This window comes from Giraffa tippelskirchi, chromosome 10 (assembly GCF_054371585.1).
Source record: "Giraffa tippelskirchi isolate mGirTip1 chromosome 10, T2T-mGirTip1v1.2.pri, whole genome shotgun sequence".
NCBI lineage: Eukaryota > Metazoa > Chordata > Mammalia > Artiodactyla > Giraffidae > Giraffa > Giraffa tippelskirchi.
In genome coordinates, this window is record NC_137284.1 from 41,228,768 (window position 1) to 41,247,352 (window position 18,585).

At 39.3% G+C, this 18,585-nt stretch overlaps 1 protein-coding gene across 3 annotated transcripts in view; it reads right to left on the minus strand.

Annotated features, from left to right (window-relative positions):
• NOX4 (NADPH oxidase 4) overlaps positions 1 to 17,960 on the minus strand; it is a 184,812-nt gene extending 166,852 nt beyond the window's left edge. For all 3 annotated transcript variants that reach the window (XR_014066487.1, XM_081533349.1, XM_081533348.1), the window contains exons 1-2: positions 17,608 to 17,960; positions 16,807 to 16,902 (exon numbers count right to left, since the gene is read on the minus strand). Coding sequence is in view for 2 of the 3 variants with exons in the window: in XM_081533349.1 (XP_081389475.1) it covers positions 16,807 to 16,902; positions 17,608 to 17,664 (153 nt within the window). In the remaining variant the exon portion in view is untranslated. The remainder of the gene's footprint in view (positions 1 to 16,806; positions 16,903 to 17,607) is intronic.
• Positions 17,961 to 18,585: the final 625 nt, after the last annotated feature.

The window sequence follows — 18,585 nt, forward strand, 5'->3', positions numbered from 1 at the left end:
GTAAATTCAAAAAAATTGAAATCATCCCAGCCATCTTCTCTGACCACAATGCAGTAAGATTAGACCTCAATTACAGGAAAAAAACTATTAAAAGTTCCAACATATGGAGGCTAAACAACACGCTTCTGAATAACCAACAAATCACAGAAGAAATCAAAAAAGAAATAAAATTATGCATAGAAACGAATGAAAATGAAAACACAACAACCCAAAACCTATGGGACACTGTAAAAGCAATACTAAGGGGAAGGTTCATAGCAATACAGGCGTACCTCAAGAAACAAGAAAAAAATCAAATAAATCAACTAACTCTACACCTAAAGCAACTAGAGAAGGAAGAAATGAAAAACCCCAGGGTCAGTAGAAGGAAAGAAATCTTAAAAATTAGGGCAGAAATAAATGCAAAAGAAACAAAAGAGACCATAGCAAAAATCAACAAAACTAAAGGCTGGTTTTTCGAGAAGATAAACAAAATTGATAAGCCATTAGCCAGACTCATCAAGAAACAAAGGGAGAAGAATCAGATCAACAAAATTAGAAATGAAAATGGAGAGATCACAACAGATTCCACAGAAATACAAAGGATCATAAGAGACTACTACCAACAGCTATATGCCAATAAAATGGACAACTTGGAAGAAATGGACAAATTCTTAGAAAAGTATAACTTTCCAAAACTGAACCAGGAAGAAATAGAAGATCTTAACAGACCCATCACAAGCACGGAAATCGAAAGTGTAATCAGAAATCTTCCAGCAAACAAAAGCCCAGGACCAGACGGCTTCACAGCGGAATTCTACCAAAAATTTAGAGAAGAGCTAACACCTATCCTGCTCAAACTCTTCCAGAAAATTGCAGAAGATGGTAAACTTCCAAACTCATTCTATGAGGCCACCATCACCCTAATTCCAAAACTAGACAAAGATGTCACAAAAAAGGAAAACTACAGGCCAATATCACTGATGAACATAGATGCAAAAATCCTTAATAAAATTCTAGCAAACAGAATCCAACATCATATTAAAAAGATCATACATCATGACCAAGTGGGCTTTATCCCAGGAATGCAAGGTTTTTTTAACATCCGCAAATCAATCAATGTAATACACCACATTAACAAATTGAAAGAAAAAAACCATATGGTTATCTCAATAGATGCAGAAAAAGCCTTTGACAAAATTCAGCATCCATTTATGATTAAAACCCTCCAGAAAGCAGGAATAGAAGGAACATATCTCAACATAATAAAAGCTATATATGACAAACCCACAGCAAACATTATCCTCAATGGTGAAAAATTGAAAGCATTTCCCCTAAAGTCAGGAACAAGGCAAGGATGCCCACTTTCACCACTACTATTCAACATAGTTTTGGAAGTTTTGGCCACAGCAATCAGAGCTGAAAAAGAAATAAAAGGAATACAGATAGGAAAAGAAGAAGTAAAACTCTCACTGTTTGCAGATGACATGATCCTCTACATAGAAAACCCTAAAGACTCTACTAGAAAATTACTAGAGTTGATCAATGAATATAGTAAAGTTGCAGGATATAAAATTAACACACAGAAATCCCTTACATTCCTATACTCCAATAATGAGAAAACAGAAAGAGAAATTAAGGAAACAATACCATTCACCATTGCATCAAAAAGAATAAAATACTTAGGAATATATCTACCTAAAGAAACAAAAGACTTATATATAGAAAACTATAAAACACTGATGAAAGAAATCAAAGAGGACACAAACAGATGGAGAAATATACCGTGTTCATGGATTGGAAGAATTAATATAGTGAAAATGAGTATTCTACCCAAAGCAATCTACAGATTCAATGCAATCCCTATCAAGCTACCAATGGTATTTTTCACAGAACTAGAACAAATCATCTCACAATTTGTATGGAAATATAAGAAACCTCGAATAGCCAAAGCAATCTTGAGGAAGAAGAATGGAACTGGAGGAATCAACCTGCCTGACTTCAGACTCTACTACAAAGCCACAGTCATCAAGACAGTATGGTACTGGCACAAAGATAGAAATATAGATCAATGGAACAAAATAGAAAGCCCAGAGATAAACCCACGCACATATGGACACCTTATCTTCGACAAAGGAGGCCAGAATATACAATGGAGAAAAGACAATCTCTTTAACAAGTGGTGCTGGGAAAACTGGTCAACCACTTGTAAAAGAATGAAACTAGAACACTTCCTAACACCGTACACAAAAATAAACTCAAAATGGATTAAAGATCTAAACGTAAGACCAGAAACAATAAAACTCCTAGAGGAAAACATAGGCAAAACACTCTCCGACATAAATCACAGCAGGATCCTCCATGACCCACCTCCCAGAATATTGGAAATAAAAGCAAAAATAAACAAATGGGACCTAATTAAAATTAAAAGCTTTTGCACAACAAAGGAAACTATAAACAAGGTGAAAAGACAGCCTTCAGAATGGGAGAAAATAATAGCAAATGAAGCAACAGACAAACAATTAATCTCAAAAATATACAAGCAATTTCTGCAGCTGAATTCCCGAAAAATAAATGACCCAATCAAAAAATGGGCCAAAGAACTAAACAGACATTTCTCCAAAGAAGACATACAGATGGCTAACAAACACATGAAAAGATGCTCAACATCACTCATTATTAGAGAAATGCAAATCAAAACCACAATGAGGTATCATTTCACACCAGTCAGAATGGCTGCTATCCAAAAGTCTACAAGCAATAAATGCTGGAGAGGGTGTGGAGAAAAGGGAACCCTCTTACACTGTTGGTGGGAATGCAAACTAGTACAGCCACTATGGAGAACAGTGTGGAGATTCCTTAAAAAACTGGGAATAGAACTGCCATATGACCCAGCAATCCCACTGCTGGGCATATACACCGAGGAAACCAGAATTGAAAGAGACGCGTGTACCCCAATGTTCATCGCAGCACTGTTTACAATAGCCAGGACATGGAAGCAACCTAGATGTCCATCAGCAGATGAATGGATAAGGAAGCTGTGGTACATATACACAATGGAATATTACTCAGCCATTAAAAAAAATACATTTGAATCGGTTCTACTGAGATGGATGAAACTGGAGCCCATTATACAGAGTGAAGTAAGCCAGAAAGAAAAACAACAATACAGTATACTAATGCATATATATGGAATCTGAAAGATGGTAACGATAACCCTATATGCGGGACAGAATGAGAGACACAGATGCATGGAACAATTTTATGGACTCTGAGGGAGAAGGTGAGGGTGGGCCGTTCTGGGAGAATGGCATTGAGACATGTGTATTGTCATATGTGAAACAGAGCACCATTCCATGTTCGATGCATGTGACAAGGGCTCGGGGCCGGGGCAGTGGGATGATCCAGAGGGATGGGAGGGGGAGGGAGGTGGGTGGGGGGTTCGGGAAGGGGAACACATGTAAACCCATGGCTGATTCTTGTCAATGTATGGCAAAAACTATTACAATATTGTAAAGTAATTAGCCCCCAAGTAAAATAAATAAATTTATAAAAAAAAAAAAAAAAAAAAGCATGACACACTCAAGCTTTGAAACCAGTACAAGTCTAAGACTAGTTTTCTTCAGGCAAACCAAAGTTAAGGAAACCCTGTAGATCCATCATGATCCAGGAAACTAAACTTTTCCGATTTTCATTTGACTCACTTTTCACTCTCTTATGTTTTAAAAAATGCACGAGATCAAAACAGCTGAGTGGTTCAATAATGGGTTTTACATAGTCCAAGCCAAGGCCCAAACCCCAGAAAAATTTTGTTGTAGGTAATGAATGTAATATAGAGAATGTGAAAGTGAAAGTCGCTCAGTCATGTTTAACTCCTTGCGACCCCATGGACTATACAGTCCAGGGAATTCTCTAGGCCAGAATACTGGAGTGGGTAGCCTTTCCCTTCTCCAGGGGATCTTCCCAACCCAGGGATGAAACTCAGGTCTCCTGCATTGCAGGCGGATTCTTTACCAGCTGATCCACAAGGGAAGTCCAAGAATACTGGAGTGGGTAGCCTATCCCTTTCCCAGAGGATCTTTCTGACCCAGGAATCGAAGCAGGGTCTCCTGCATTTGCAGGCAGATTCTTTACCAACTGAGCTACCAGGGAAGCCCAATATAGAGAATGCCCAACAACAAATGCCATTTCCCAAGTGGAAGAAGACCTTTCATATTGAAGCTCTACATTCTTGTGGTTTATATGAGTGATTTTTTTTTTTCCAATTTGGAATCCATTAGTATATACTGCTGATATTTGCTTGGTTTTCCCTTTAGATACTCTGAGCTATGGGAAAAAAGAAAAGAAAAATGTATCTTCACCTTTGTTTGCATAACTCTAAGCACTTTACTAATGTGCTTTGGGGCCCATGCTTTTCAAACCAAGAAGATTAAAACAGCTTAAAAGCCCAAAGTAACTTATCAAAAGTAACTTGGCCAAGGAAAGTCAGCAAGAGATAAAAAATACTCTCATCACCCTATCTCATCAGTATTTTCAACAGACAGTTCTTATTTTCTTGTTCCACAACTATCTCTTTTTAGGGCATCCTTTAAATCCATATTCCTGCAAGGGGTGGGGTAACAGAGAGTTCACTCAGGATCGAATGCTAATTGGAAGGCACATAAGAGAGGGTATATTGCAGGGAAGGGAAGTCAACAAAGAGAACCAAAATATAAGGAGGGGGAAAAAAGAAACTTGTTTGGATCATTACCACTTCAGATCCTTCCAATGAAGGATCTAAGCTTTCTAAGATTATATTAAAGAAAATTACTTGAAATTTAAAGTCAGCTATGTGAAAACACTATCATATGAAAAATGACTGTAGTCAGAAAGGCATTCACCATACATCATTTCTTAAATGTATCTTGGTGATCACATACCCATTTAAAAAAAATCTCAGATATATGAGATGCTTTCACTTTGTGTACATTATTCATCACTTCTTGCCTTAAACTATATTAGACCTCTGGTATTCTTGATATGTGTCTGGAGACGTTTAACAATGTCAAAATCAATGAAAACCATCAAAGCATGAAACTTTTGCCTATAAAATATGTGTTGAAATCATATATCCATAGATAGAAGTCATAGGCAAATTCAACTTTGCAATTTCTAAAACTGTACAAATTCAGTTGGTCATGGAAATACCATCTTCTTCTTTATGTACTTTTTCTTTAACCCCATTTCCAGAACTGAAAAGAAACTACATTTGGCAAGGCTTTTTATTACATCGACTTTTATCACATCAAAAAGCTGCGTTAAGACATGGATACCAGGTAATTTATACTAAAGTCTCACTCTTAGTTCATGCCTTGGCAATTATTAGTTACAAGTCACAGCTCTTTAATATCCCACTTCAATAATCAACACTGTAAATGTAAAGTATATTAGATGTTAAGGCTATCCTTTTGCTTTTCTGTCACGAAAATGAAATCTTCTCATTTCTTTGTCCAAACCATCCTTTACAACTCCCAAAGGAGCTCTCTTAGGGTACCAATGGCTGAAGCCTTAAAAGCTGGGAAGAATGAACAGCAGACAGAGACAATATGTAATAATAACCATTATTTTTTACATCTGTGATGCTTTCAATTCTTCAAAGTAGTTTCCTATTTGTTAAGTCATGCCTAGTGCTCAGTACAACACTCTTAGATAAGTAGGATCATTTCATCATGTTTTAATGGGAATACAGAACAGGTAAGTGGATTTCGGTATATGAATATGAAGGATGAGAGAAGAGGGAAGGAAAGTTGGCATTCTGGAACTCTTATTACTTAATAGGCTTTGTGCAAGGTACTTTAACCCTTGAGCACATTATTTATAATTTCCATGCTTCAGCTTCCTCTTTTGTAATAGAACCTACCTTGTAGACAAGTTAGAGGACTCTTAACAGTGAATGCTTAAAGAAATTATCATGTCTGGCCCATGAGAACAACTCAGTGAATGCCAGCCCTAGCTATTATTGCTATTATTTCTTTTAATTTTCTTTAAGGTTCACAGTAATCTTGTGAAACAGGCATTCAGTTCAGTTCAATTCAGTCACTCAGTCGTATCTGACTATTTGCAACCCCATGGACTGCAGCACGCCAGGCCTTCCTGTCCATCACCAACTCCCAGAGCCTACTCAAACTCATGTCCATTGAGTCGGTGATGCCATCCAACCATCTCATCCTCTGCCATCCCCTTCTCCTCCCATCTTCAATCTTTCCTAGCATCAGGGTCTTTTCCAATGAGTTGGTTCTTTGCATCAGGTGGCCAAAGTATTGGAGCTTCAGCTTCAGCATCAGTCCTTCCAATGAACTTTCAGAACTGATTTTCTTTAGGATTGACTGGTTGAATCTCCTTGCTGTTCAAGGGACTCTCAAGAGTCTTCTTCAACACCACAGTTCAAAAGCATCAATTCTTCAGCACTCAGCTTTCTTTATAGTCCAACTCTCACAGTATATGACTACTGGAAATAGGCATTACTTCCCTTGTTTTTCTGTTGAAGACTCCAAAGTTCGGTGAAGATTAATAAAAGCTTTTCTGAATCAAATGTGCTCTATCTCAAGCTGAAATTCCACTCAGCAATCACAACCAAGCTGGTGCATATTTTGTGCCAGTAACAAATAGCAATGGAGAGGCTTCCTTTGTCCAGAAGAATCAGGGGGGCAGCCAGAGGTCAAAGGAAAGGAAAAGTAGCTCTCTTCTAACGTCATCTGCCATATGCTCAGCAAATTCCTCCTATCTTCATCTCTCTCGGAATGCTTTTAATATTTTTATTGATCAGCATAAATAATTTATATTACCATTTACTGCTATTAATAGTATTAATACCATTAACATCAAATAATATTACTTGATATTTACAATAATGTTATCTTTTGCTATGCACATATGCACCAAGTGCTAAACATTTCACTAACATTTTCTCATGGAATCCTCACAACTAACCTAATAGGAAGGTTAAACTTAACCTTATAGATGAGTTAAACTTAGATTTAGAGAAGTAATTTGCCAAAATCATAAAGGGAAATAAATGCCTGAGACAGGATTCAAACTCATATCCATATAGCTCCAAAGCTTACAATCTTGTGAATAAGGAATTAAGGATGACTGATTATTCCTCCACAGAATTCAGTTCAGTTCAGTTGCTCAGTTGTGTCCGACTCTTTGCAACCCCATGAATTGCAGCACGCCAGGCCTCCCTGTCCATCACCAACTCCCGGAGTCTACCCAAACCCATGTCCATCGAGTTGGTGATGCCATCCAACCATCTCATCCTCTGTCATCCCCTTCTCCTCCTGCCCCCAATCCTACCCAGCATTAGGGTCTTTTCCAATGAGTCAACTCTTCGCATGAGGTGGCCAAAGTATTGGAGTTTCAGCTTCAACATCAGTTCTTCCAATGAACACCCAGGATTGATCTCTTTTAGGATGGATTGGATCTCCTTGCAGTCCAAGGGACTCTCAAGAGTCTTCTCCAACACCAGAGTTCAAAAGCATCAATTCTGCGGCACTCAGCTTTCTTCACCGTCCAACTCTCACATCCATACATGACCACTGGAAAAACCATAGCCTTGAATTACCTATGCACTTTTGAAATCAATTTTGTGTTCAACACAATGCTTAGCATGGTAAACTAGAAACACTGACTAGAGTTAAAAGATCAACTGTCCACATTCAGCTTTGCACTGAATACATAAAGAAGGCCTTTCCTTGTAGTAAATCTATCAAATGAGATAAATGAACTAAAACAATACCTGAAGTACTATAAAATTCTGCAATATCACAAGCTTCATTCCCTCAGCCTGGGTGCTCTGTAGGAGAAAGCATACAGCCTTCAGAACTGTGAGGAGATGAATTTCTGTTGTTAAAGCCACCCAGTCTGTGGGCCTTTGTTATGGAAGCCTAAGAAAATTAATGCAGTAGGGATCAGCTAGGATTTCCAGGTGGCTCAGTGGTAAAGAATCCCCCTGCCAATGCAGGAGACATAGATGTGGGTTTAATCCCTGGGTTGCAAAAATCTCCTGGAGGAAGAAATGGCAACCCGCTCCAGTATTCTTGCCTGAAATATCCCACGGAGAGAGGAGCATGGCGGAGTATAGTCCATAAGGTCGCAAAGAGTCGGACCTAACTGAGTGACTGAGATAAAAAACACAGGATAAGGTGTACAAGTCTGCTGCAAGTTTAAGAGTAATCCATAAACTCTAGTCTTACCTTTACTTATTAAGACAAAACTCACAACCCTACATACAAACAGTCTTACCTAGAAAGATTAGAAAATTCCAGGCTCTAACCCTCTTTGTCTCAGAACCTCCCTGGAGAAGCAGCATGACTGAGAATGTGGTCTTTAATATGAGACAAAGGTGGGCTCAAATTGGGCTTCTCTAGTTGTTAGCTTGGTGACCACGGGGAAGTAACCTAACCACTCAGAATCTGTTTCTCAATTCTGTAAAAAGTGATCATTCCTATCCTCCAGGATTATTATAAGGATTAAATTAAATATGGAAGCATTAAATGAGATTACAAAAGACCAAAGAACTAACCGTGCCTGGTGCATGAAAGTGAAAGTCACTCAGTTGTGTCCGACTCTTTGCAACCCCATGGACTCTACAGTCCAGGGAATTCTTCAGGCCAGAATACTGGAGTGGGTAGCCTTTCCCTTCTCCAGGGGATCTTCCCAAACCAGGGATCAAACTCAGGTCTCCCACATTTGCAGGCGGATTCTTTACCAGCTGAGCCACAGGGGAAGCCCAAGAATACTGGAGTGGGTAGCCTATCCCTTCTTCAGCAGATCTTCCTCATCCAGGAATCAAACCGGGGTCTCCTGCATTGCAGGCAGATTTTTTCACCAACTGAGCTATCGGGGCATAAAATGTGATTAATAAATGTTTATAGTTTGTATTAGGTTGAATCACATGAAATGGCTGATTGTTGTTGTTCAGTTGCTAAGTCTTTGGCACCCCATGGATGACAGTACACCAGGTTTCCTTGTCCTTCACTATAATCTAGAGCTTGCTCAAAGTCATGTCCAGTGAGTCAATGATGCCATGTAACCATCATCCTCTGTTGCTCCCTTCTCCTCCCACCTTCAATCTTTCCCGGCATCAGCGTCTTTTCCAATGAGTTCACTCTTGGCATCAGGTGGCCAAAGTATTAGAGTTTCAGCTCAGCATCAGTCCTTCCAATGAATATTCAGGACTGATTTCCTTTAGGATGGACTGGTTGGATCTCCTTGCAGTCCAAGGGACTCTCAAGAGTCTTCTCCAACACCACAGTTCAAAAGCATCAATTCTTCGGCACTCAGCCTTCTTCATGGTCCAACTCTCACATCCGTACATGACTACTGGAAAAACAATAGCTTTGACTACACAGACCTTTGTCAGCAAAGCGATGTCTCTGCTTTTCAATGTGCTGTCTCAGTGTGTCATAGTTTTTCTTCCAAGGAACAAGCATCTTTTAATTTCGTGGCTGCAGACACTGTCCAAAGTGATTATGGAGAATAAGAAAATAAAATCTGCCACTGTTTCCACTTTTTCCCCATCTATTTGCCATGAAGTGATGGGACCAGCTGCTATGATCTTAGCTTTTTGAATGGTGAGTTTTAAGCCAGCTTTTTCACTCTCCTCTTTTACCCTTATGAAAAGGCTCTTTAGTTCCTCTTTGCTTTCTGCCATCAGAGTGGTATCATCTGCATATCTGAGGTAGCTGATATTTTTGTTCTATCAAAATAGCAATCCCATATGGTTCAGTCTAACACTAACGTTGACTAAAGGCAAAAGAGCCCAGTGGTTAACAGTACAAGTTCTAGAATCAGCATGTCTGAGCTAGAGGTTTGGCTCTGTTACTCATCAGCAAGTTACAGAACTTCTCTAATTCAATGTCTTAGCTTCAAAATTAATAATTAAAAATAACTACTCCATAGGATGGATGAAAAGATTAAATAAATTAATCTAAGCAAAGCTCTCTGAGTAATACCTGGTGCTTAGTCCTCAATGAATTGCTATTATTAACAATGAAATGAGGGAAGTAAATTTGAAAATCTTGGAAACTGACTTCAAATTTCAATTCTACGCTGTTTTGGATGGTACTGATAAAAGAGAATTATACCATGGACATTTAGCTGAGTATAACAAAGAAGTTAAACCTGTGCTAAAATTCTAGCAAACATCATGTAACAAGAAAAAAAATACAAATACATCTCATAATCTTTAACGACATGTCTGAAACAAGTCTAAAACAACTATAACGCTGGAAATATACATTATCTTGGGTGTAAGTCAATAATTTTCCATAACTTCTTGAACTGTCCAACACCTTTAAACAAGAAAAGCTAGTGACCTGCAGAGTATGGAGTTTAATGTATCTTACACACGTCTGTCTGTCGAGTTGTTCATTGTAACAGGCTGAATATTGGAGTGAGGAACAATGAATCAGGACAGTGAGCAAGCCACCAACTGAGTCGGTGATAATGAGCTCATCGTCAACCTCATTTTTCTATTTGGGAAAATCTAAGTAAAGACATCAAAGTTCTCTTTTACTCATGTAAAATTACATGAGTCTCTATCTCTTATAAATGAATTAAGTACATCATGTCTGCCTCAATGTAATGGAACTACTTTCACCTGTCAATAAACAAGAAGCTTAACACCTTAGCAGAATGTTAAGAATAAACACAAACAAAAACCAACTTACTGAAAAGGATCCTTTGAATTGAAACCACAATATTCTGAGCAGTAAAAAGAAAGAGTTAATGATCAAGCCCTTTCTGAAATTGACAGGACGCACATATTCCTTCTCAGCAGAATTACAGCTGCCTAGGCCAGATGTGGGCTTCCCTGGTGACTCAGACGGTAAAGAAGCTGCCTACAATGTGAGAGACCTGGGTTCGATGGCTGGGTCAGGAAGATCCCCGAAGAAGGGAATGGATACCCACTCCAGTATTCTTGCCTAGAGAATTCCATGGACAGAGGAGCCTGGTGTGCCACAGTCAGTGGGATTGCAAAGAGTCAGGCATGACTGAGCGACTAACACACACACATACACACACACACACACATACACACACACACACACATACACACACACACACTCACACAGGTCAGCTGTAAAACCAATGCTGACTTAAAATCTTAGGTTGCTTCACACAGAGACGCCAATCTCCAACCTTAAGAAATTCACATGACATCAGATTTCTGTCTCTGAGAAATGTTAATTCTGATACAATTCCTAGGACACTTGAGAGGGTGAATTGTTAATGTTTCTAAATCACTTGAAGGATAATGATTGACCAAAGAAAGATCATCACTGTACAAGTCGAAAAGCCTCAATGCTTACAACTTTCTTCCAAACGACACAGGTATCTCAATAAGAATTTAAAAATAAGAAAAAAAAATCTTCATGTCCATTCAGTAGATCTAAAACAATAATTGTGAGATTAAGCAAAAAAAATTAAATTCTCATTATGGTACTCTGAGAAAAACTAGGTTGAAACTGAAAGATCCATACACAAATGTTAGCTTTGGGGAAAAAATAATAAAACAAAGACACACTGAATCTGGTACTACAAAATGCATTCTCTTCTTAAATTAAAATGCTTATACCAATTAAATTATATCCTGTAATCATTAAAATGTCAGAAATAGAACTCAGAAATAGATGAATATGATATGAAGTCTCCTGATATGAAAATATCCTGAGTTAAATTTGCCTCAACATTTCAAAAAATTTAGGAAACTCTCAGAGTCTGTCACAACACATTAGCACTTGCTATTAAAGTACTACGTACATTTTCCATTCCTCGAAAAGAAATCAAAAACAAATTTCATCTTAAGTAATCAATTGAGTCCTTTATTTAAAGCACTATAGATGAAAAAAGTTATTGTTTGGTTTGTTTATTTGAGTGTTTGCTTTGGTTTTCTTCAAAAGACTTTTCTCCCCCTATTAGTTAATTTTAAGATTCCAATATTCACAGCATGTCATAATTAAACATCTCCTAGGAAGTGCACAGTCTGATTAGCACATTAACTCAGGCATAAACCAGCCGTGACCATGTTGCCTCCAGGCCCTGGGTCAAACCAGTCTGGGAAAAAACAATTCTGATGAAAATTCCTACAAAGACATATTAAGTCCCAAGATTATTTTATCTTCCATCATTTAAGATCTTCTTTTCCCTAGCAGTTCTTATGTAATTTTTTTAACCCTTAACTGTGGTCTGAGAACAGTCACTTAGCCTATTAGGAATAAAAAATAATAACTCTAGTTCTGAGGATTAAATAATTTTAGCGTTTTTCTCAAAGGCTCCCACCTCCCAGAAAGCAGAGAAGATTAAGTCAGAAATATTTTTACAGTTACACACCAATTACTAGAGCCCACAAGCTCTCATTCAAAATTAACTCCTGTTCAGGAAAGGAGGAGTCAGAGGACTACCCATACCCTGATTTCTTTTTATGTGGCTGACTGGTGGCTAGTTGTTTGCCTTAAAGCAAGATGATGAATGCATTTGGCCACGAAGGTAATAAAATCTCCCCACAGCCGGCATGTGTACTGTCCAAAATGGTAGCCACTAATCATGTGTGGCTACTAAGTATGTGAGATGTGTCCAAGGCCACCAAGGAACTGGATTTTAGGTTCATTGATCTTACTAATTTAAATTGAAAAAAGTGATATTCACTTGTATCAGTGGAAAATCTTTATATTTGGAACAACTTGTATATCTTACAGATGAAAGAGTGAATCCACTTTTTCATCTGTAAAACTTTTATAAAACTTAAAGACAGGCCAAGTAATTCTAATGAAAATTCAGTGGCTGAGTTGTGATGTACATAAGTGGAAAATATACATTATATTTCAAAGAATAGCCAAAAATAATGTAAAGTATCTCATCAATAATTTTTAAAAGTACTGACCACATGTTGAATGCTTCAATCTATTACAATACCTTGGATATATTATTTTAAATAAAATATATTAAAGTTAATGCCACTGGCTTCTTATTCTTTTGAAGTACTAATGGGAAATTTTAAGTTATATATAAGTCATATTATATATCTGTCAGGCACAGCACTGATAAAGAGCAATACTAACCAGTGACATGACTATCTGAGATGGGCCAGTGAAGTGGTTTAGAAAATCTGTGCAGTATGAAAAAAAAAAAGCAAAAGGCCAGACAGCACTGCATTTAAATCCTAACTTTGAAATTGACCATCCAAAGGGATTTGAGCAGCCTTTCATTCAGATTCCTCAGTTTATACTTCCCCAGGTGCAAAGGGGAAGAACAGTTTCCTAGTTAAACACAATATTTGTCAAGTGACTAGTATACCATCAGTTTAAATAAACAGTCAAATAAATTGTTTTTCAATAGAAAGCAGAGATTTTTAGACTACTGTGAAGAATTACTGCTTCTCAATGTCTATGTCTTCCTGCAAATGAGCTATATCCTGTGGACACTTTCTTCCTGTAATATTAGTCCAACTTTATTATTACCTTACACTTTACAGATGAATAATGACAACCTTAGACTAAATGCTATTATCAAAATGTTCAACAAATGGAAGCTTTGTTTCCATAATGTTTTAAAGTGGTAGCAATCAAGTTCATTTCCAGAAATACCATCATGATTTTTATGAACTTAAAATTTACCTAAAAGAGACTTATCGGAATACCTATGTCCTTTTCAGGACTTCTACCATGGTGGGACCATGTTTTTGTGAGTGTTTGGTAGGCTCTAAGAAAAACTGCTCTAAGGCATAAAGTTCATACAATACAGTTATTAAATATGTAAAACGTGAGCACCTACAATATTTATTTTAAAAATTAATTATATCTCATTGTTCTGCTGTATTTCTTTAAATACAAAAAAATGCTTGCAAATTCTTTTACTATAAAACAGTACCACAATCATCAAAAGAATAAGAAGGATAAGCCTAAGACAAATAAAATTAAATCTCCTTCATTAAGCAAATAGTCAAACTATAGATAGAATTCCTTTTTCACTAAAATGACAGATATCTATTCCAAATGGTGCAGATAAACTAATGACTAAAAAATTCATAGAGGTGATTAATGAAAAGTAAGACATGTGAAAGTCATCTTTCTTCTTTAGTCATGATGTCAAGAAGAAAAGCTGTCCTCTTCCAGAGTGACTCTTCATAAAATATGGACTCCTAACTACATGGTTAAGGCTCGACTATGATGATTCTTATGTTTCTATGAAAACTAATTTACAATGACCCTGCTCTTCTTCAATCTGCCTCTTTCACATTTTACTCACAGTCTTCCATTTAGTCCTTTTATTATTTTTTGTCTTCATTCATCTGATCAATATTTATTGAGCCCCTGCTTAGTGCCAGGCCTATATTCTGCAGGCCTCACCATTGAACCTCACTAGCCTATCATCTTATTCAAACAAAACCACTAAAGTGGGATGATGTAGAGAGAGGTGAAATACATAATTTAATTAGTTTGGTTGTATATGTGTGTGTGTATGTATTCTTCATATTTGACTTGTCACCAAAATATATTTGAAGTTGCTACACAGCATCCAAACTAATAAAAAATTAACTTGTTGGCTTCCAACATAATTATTTTTTAAATAAATTATCATTTTAGTTTATACTATGTCATAAAGCCGAAATTCCAAGTTCAATTATGTTTTTCCAAGTTGTCTAGGCTTAGATTTTATATTATTACATCTACGTCCTGATCAAGATTCACCACTTTCCAAGGCAAAGTTTGCCGTCGTAACTCTCAAGAGTTTTCTCCACATTGTTCATCAAGTAATATAATGAATAGGTCAGATCTATGTTGCACCGGAGCTGAGCACCGAAGAATTGATGCTTTTGAACTGTGGTGTTGGAGAAGACTCTTGAGAGTCCCTTGGACTGCAAGGAGATCCAGCCAGTCCATCCTAAAGGAGATCATCCTGGGTGTTCACTGGAAGGACTGATGTTGAAGCTGAAACTCCAATACTTTGGCCACCTCATGTGAAAAGCTAACTCATTGGAAAAGACCCTGATGCTGGGAAGGATTGGGGGCAGGAGCAGAAGGGGACGACAGAGGATGAGATGGCTGGATGGCATCACCAACTCGATGGACATGATTTTGGGTAAACTCTGGGAGCTGGTGATGGACAGGAAGGTCTGGCGTGCTGCAATTCATGGGGTCGCAAAGAGTCGGACACGACTGAGCGACTGAACTGAACTGAACTGAATGTTGCACTGGAAAACCTCCTGTTTGCTAATTTACACCCGAGGGGGATTTCTAGGAAACAAAGTAACATGATAGACCAGTAAACTTTCCTGCATTTCTTAGAGAGAAAAAAAATTTTTACTTTCTTATTGAATTACAAGTATTTATTTGTTGGAGCTTCTATTGGATTGTAAGCAACTTGAAAACAAAGGGGAGAAGTTACTCTTTATGTGCCCATTTGAAAAGTAAAGGTTTCATGACAGTTTTCTGTGTGGCTGAATGGAGGGTTGGTAGGATGAAAGAAAAAAAATGTTCAGATTTAGGAATTTAATCTTTGCGACTATTTTTATCAATCCGTTTAAAATACAGATGTTGGGTGATTATGATGTGTCAATGCAGGCTCATCAAATCATGACAGTGTACCACTCTGGTGGGTGATGATGATCATGGGAGAGGCTACGCATGTGTGGGGATAGGAGAACATACAGGAAATCTGTGCCTTCCCCTCAATTTTACTATGAACTCTAAATAGCTCTAAATAAATTCTTTACAAAAGTTATTAAACTTTAAAAATATCAACTGTGTGAACAACAGATAATGAAAACAGTGCTTTACACTATAAAATAAAATATAAATCAATCAGTTCAGCCTCAGTTTATCACAATCTTAATATGTGCCAAGCACTACTACAGAAGCTGAGGTTTAAAGATAAATAAGATTTGTAACTATAAAAACAGGAAATGGAAGACTGGTTCCACTGAATTCATCTGAACTAATCATAATTGTAAACACTCATTAAACCATGAAAAAGAAAATGATGCACCTCCTATTCAGAATGCATTTTCTTCTCCAATGAAAAGGAATGACAAAATCTGCTTTTTCGTATGCCCTAAGATTTTTCAATGTCTTATACTTGTTGTTTGTTGCTTAGAAAAAGCTATCTCCTTATACAAAGTAAGATGTGCTCAGTGATACCATTTTTGTTCAGGAGACAAGTAGGAAGGGGAAGGAGAGGAAAAATGAAAACAGAAACATCATGGAATGTAAAAAAAAGAAAAATATTAACATATGAGACAAATCAGAGCAAAATTTTGCACAATATCATTCTCCTATTAGACCAGAACACCGGAACAATAATCAGCCACTAACTTAAGGCAAAGCATTTGAGAAATGCCCAAGAATGAATAACTGCCTTAGACACATACTGTGTGAGAACTGACATTAAAAGGAAGCAGTGCAGAAATTCTCTGGATAAGCTGATGGGTAAGCTGAAGACTTGATTAGTGAGAATGAAAAGCCTGTCATCAGTTGGTCCCTTAAGTGAAGGAGACCCTTCAGGGCACTTTGCAGCTGGCAAGAAGTAACAACTTTTCTCAGGTATTACTAGCCTAACAGTTCTCTTTTTAAGATTATCTTTGGCTCTTAAAAGAGTCAATCATTTTAACTTCCACGAGTGTAAATGATAAATCATGAAAACTTGACCACTTTACAGACTAACAAACGTTCCTGAAGTGAACAACCTACAGAATGTTTCTTCAATAAATGGAAAAACTGCCCAAGTCTTGTAGCATCGTCTGCCCACCTTATACCCACTCCACCAGGTCACCCAAGGCCCACTTACCCCCAGCATCTGGTGGAGGTAGTGATACTCTGGACCTTGGTTATACAGCAGGAAGGTTTTCCAGAAAAGCAGGACATTCAGGAAGAGCCAGATAAGCTAAATCATATGGCGAAAAAGAAAAAAAGAATTAAAAATAAGTACTACCCGATGAATGGAAACCTCAAGCACATTCGTCGGACACAATACGTTCAACGGAACCTCAATCAGTCGCTGCAAAAAGCTTTCTCAATTGACCAGCAAGCTGCAAACCACTCAGAGGAAAACGTATCTGACCTCACTCAGCCCCTGTACACCTGAGATTAAGTATTTGGGCTGCAACAGGTATCCTAAAGATCGCAGATATCCCCTGGAGGACAAAACAAGACTAAGTGATGAGTGACATCACCAAGTCCCAAGCATTGTATGTTTAAGCTTTAAAAATATCCACTGAATGAAGTATAGGTAATAAAGAAGAGGGCTTTGCTGTATAAAATAAAATCCGACAGAAATAATCTGGGAAAAGAGCAAAGTGGGGTGGGGATGGTGAAAATGTTTAAGGGGTTAAAGAAAAAGCTATATTCACTAACAGGGATCTCCTTTCCTCCGCATCCGCTCTCGCATCAAAGTGTACGCAAGTTCCCGAGGGCTTGGAGGGGAGATGGTTATTGTGTCCAGGTATTCCCGGCAGAAAGTTTGTGTTAGTACAGGATGTTTTGCACTAGAGGCAAAACTTCCAGCTTCCCACCCGCGCTCGCTCAGAGAATGAATCGAGATCGCTGCCCCAGAAACAAGACGCCGGGAGACCCTCGCCCGCCATCCTACCAGGCAGAGGTGTTTAACCCCTTCGTTGGCCAGCCAGCTCCTCCAGGACACGGCCATGCCGCCGGCCCGCGCGCCACGGTCTCAGCCCGCCGGCCGACAAGCAGCGGCGGCCGCGGGCGCAGCGGCTCCAGCTGGGCGGCCCGCGGGGGGGCCGGGGAGCCGGGAGGGGACGGAGGGTCAAAGACCGAGTGGGAACCCGGGGCCGGCGCCGCGCCAGCCCGGGCGGGGTCTGCGCCCGGAGCCGGCTCTTCCGGGCGCCGCGGCCGCGGCCGGCGCGGGGTCTGCGCGGAGCGTGCTGCGAGCGCGCGCTCCCCGCCGTGCCCGCCCTTTGTCTGCGGAGAGCCTGTTGTTGTGGCCGCCGGCGCGCAGGATGTCCCAGTCTGGGATCCGGGAGGCGGCCCCGCAGCCTCCAGCGGCCGGCCCCGCTAGGAAAGACAGCAAGATGCGGAGGAGGGTGCTCAGAGTGGGGACCTACGCCGCCCTTGGGACTCACGCACACACAGACACACACGCACGCACACACACATACACCGGCCTGCCTCGCTTCAAAAGACACAGCAAGATGTGGAGGAGGGTGGTCAGCAGAGCCGGGACCTGCGCAGCCCTTGGACACACACACACACACACAGACACACACACACCGGCCGCCCCGCTTGGAAAGACAGCAAGATGTGGAGGATGGTGCTCAGACAGAGTGGGGACCTGCGCCGCCCTTGGACTCACACACACACGTACACCGGCCTGCCCCACTTGGAAAGACACACCAAGATGTGGAGGAGGGTGCTCAGCAGAGTGGGGACCTGTGCCACCCTTTGACACACACACACACACACACCGGCCTGCCCCACTTGGAAAGACACACCAAGATGTAGAGAATGGTGCTCAGATTGGGGACCTTTGCCACCCTTGGACACACGCACACACAGACACAAAGACACACACACACACACACAAAGACACACACACACACACAAAGAC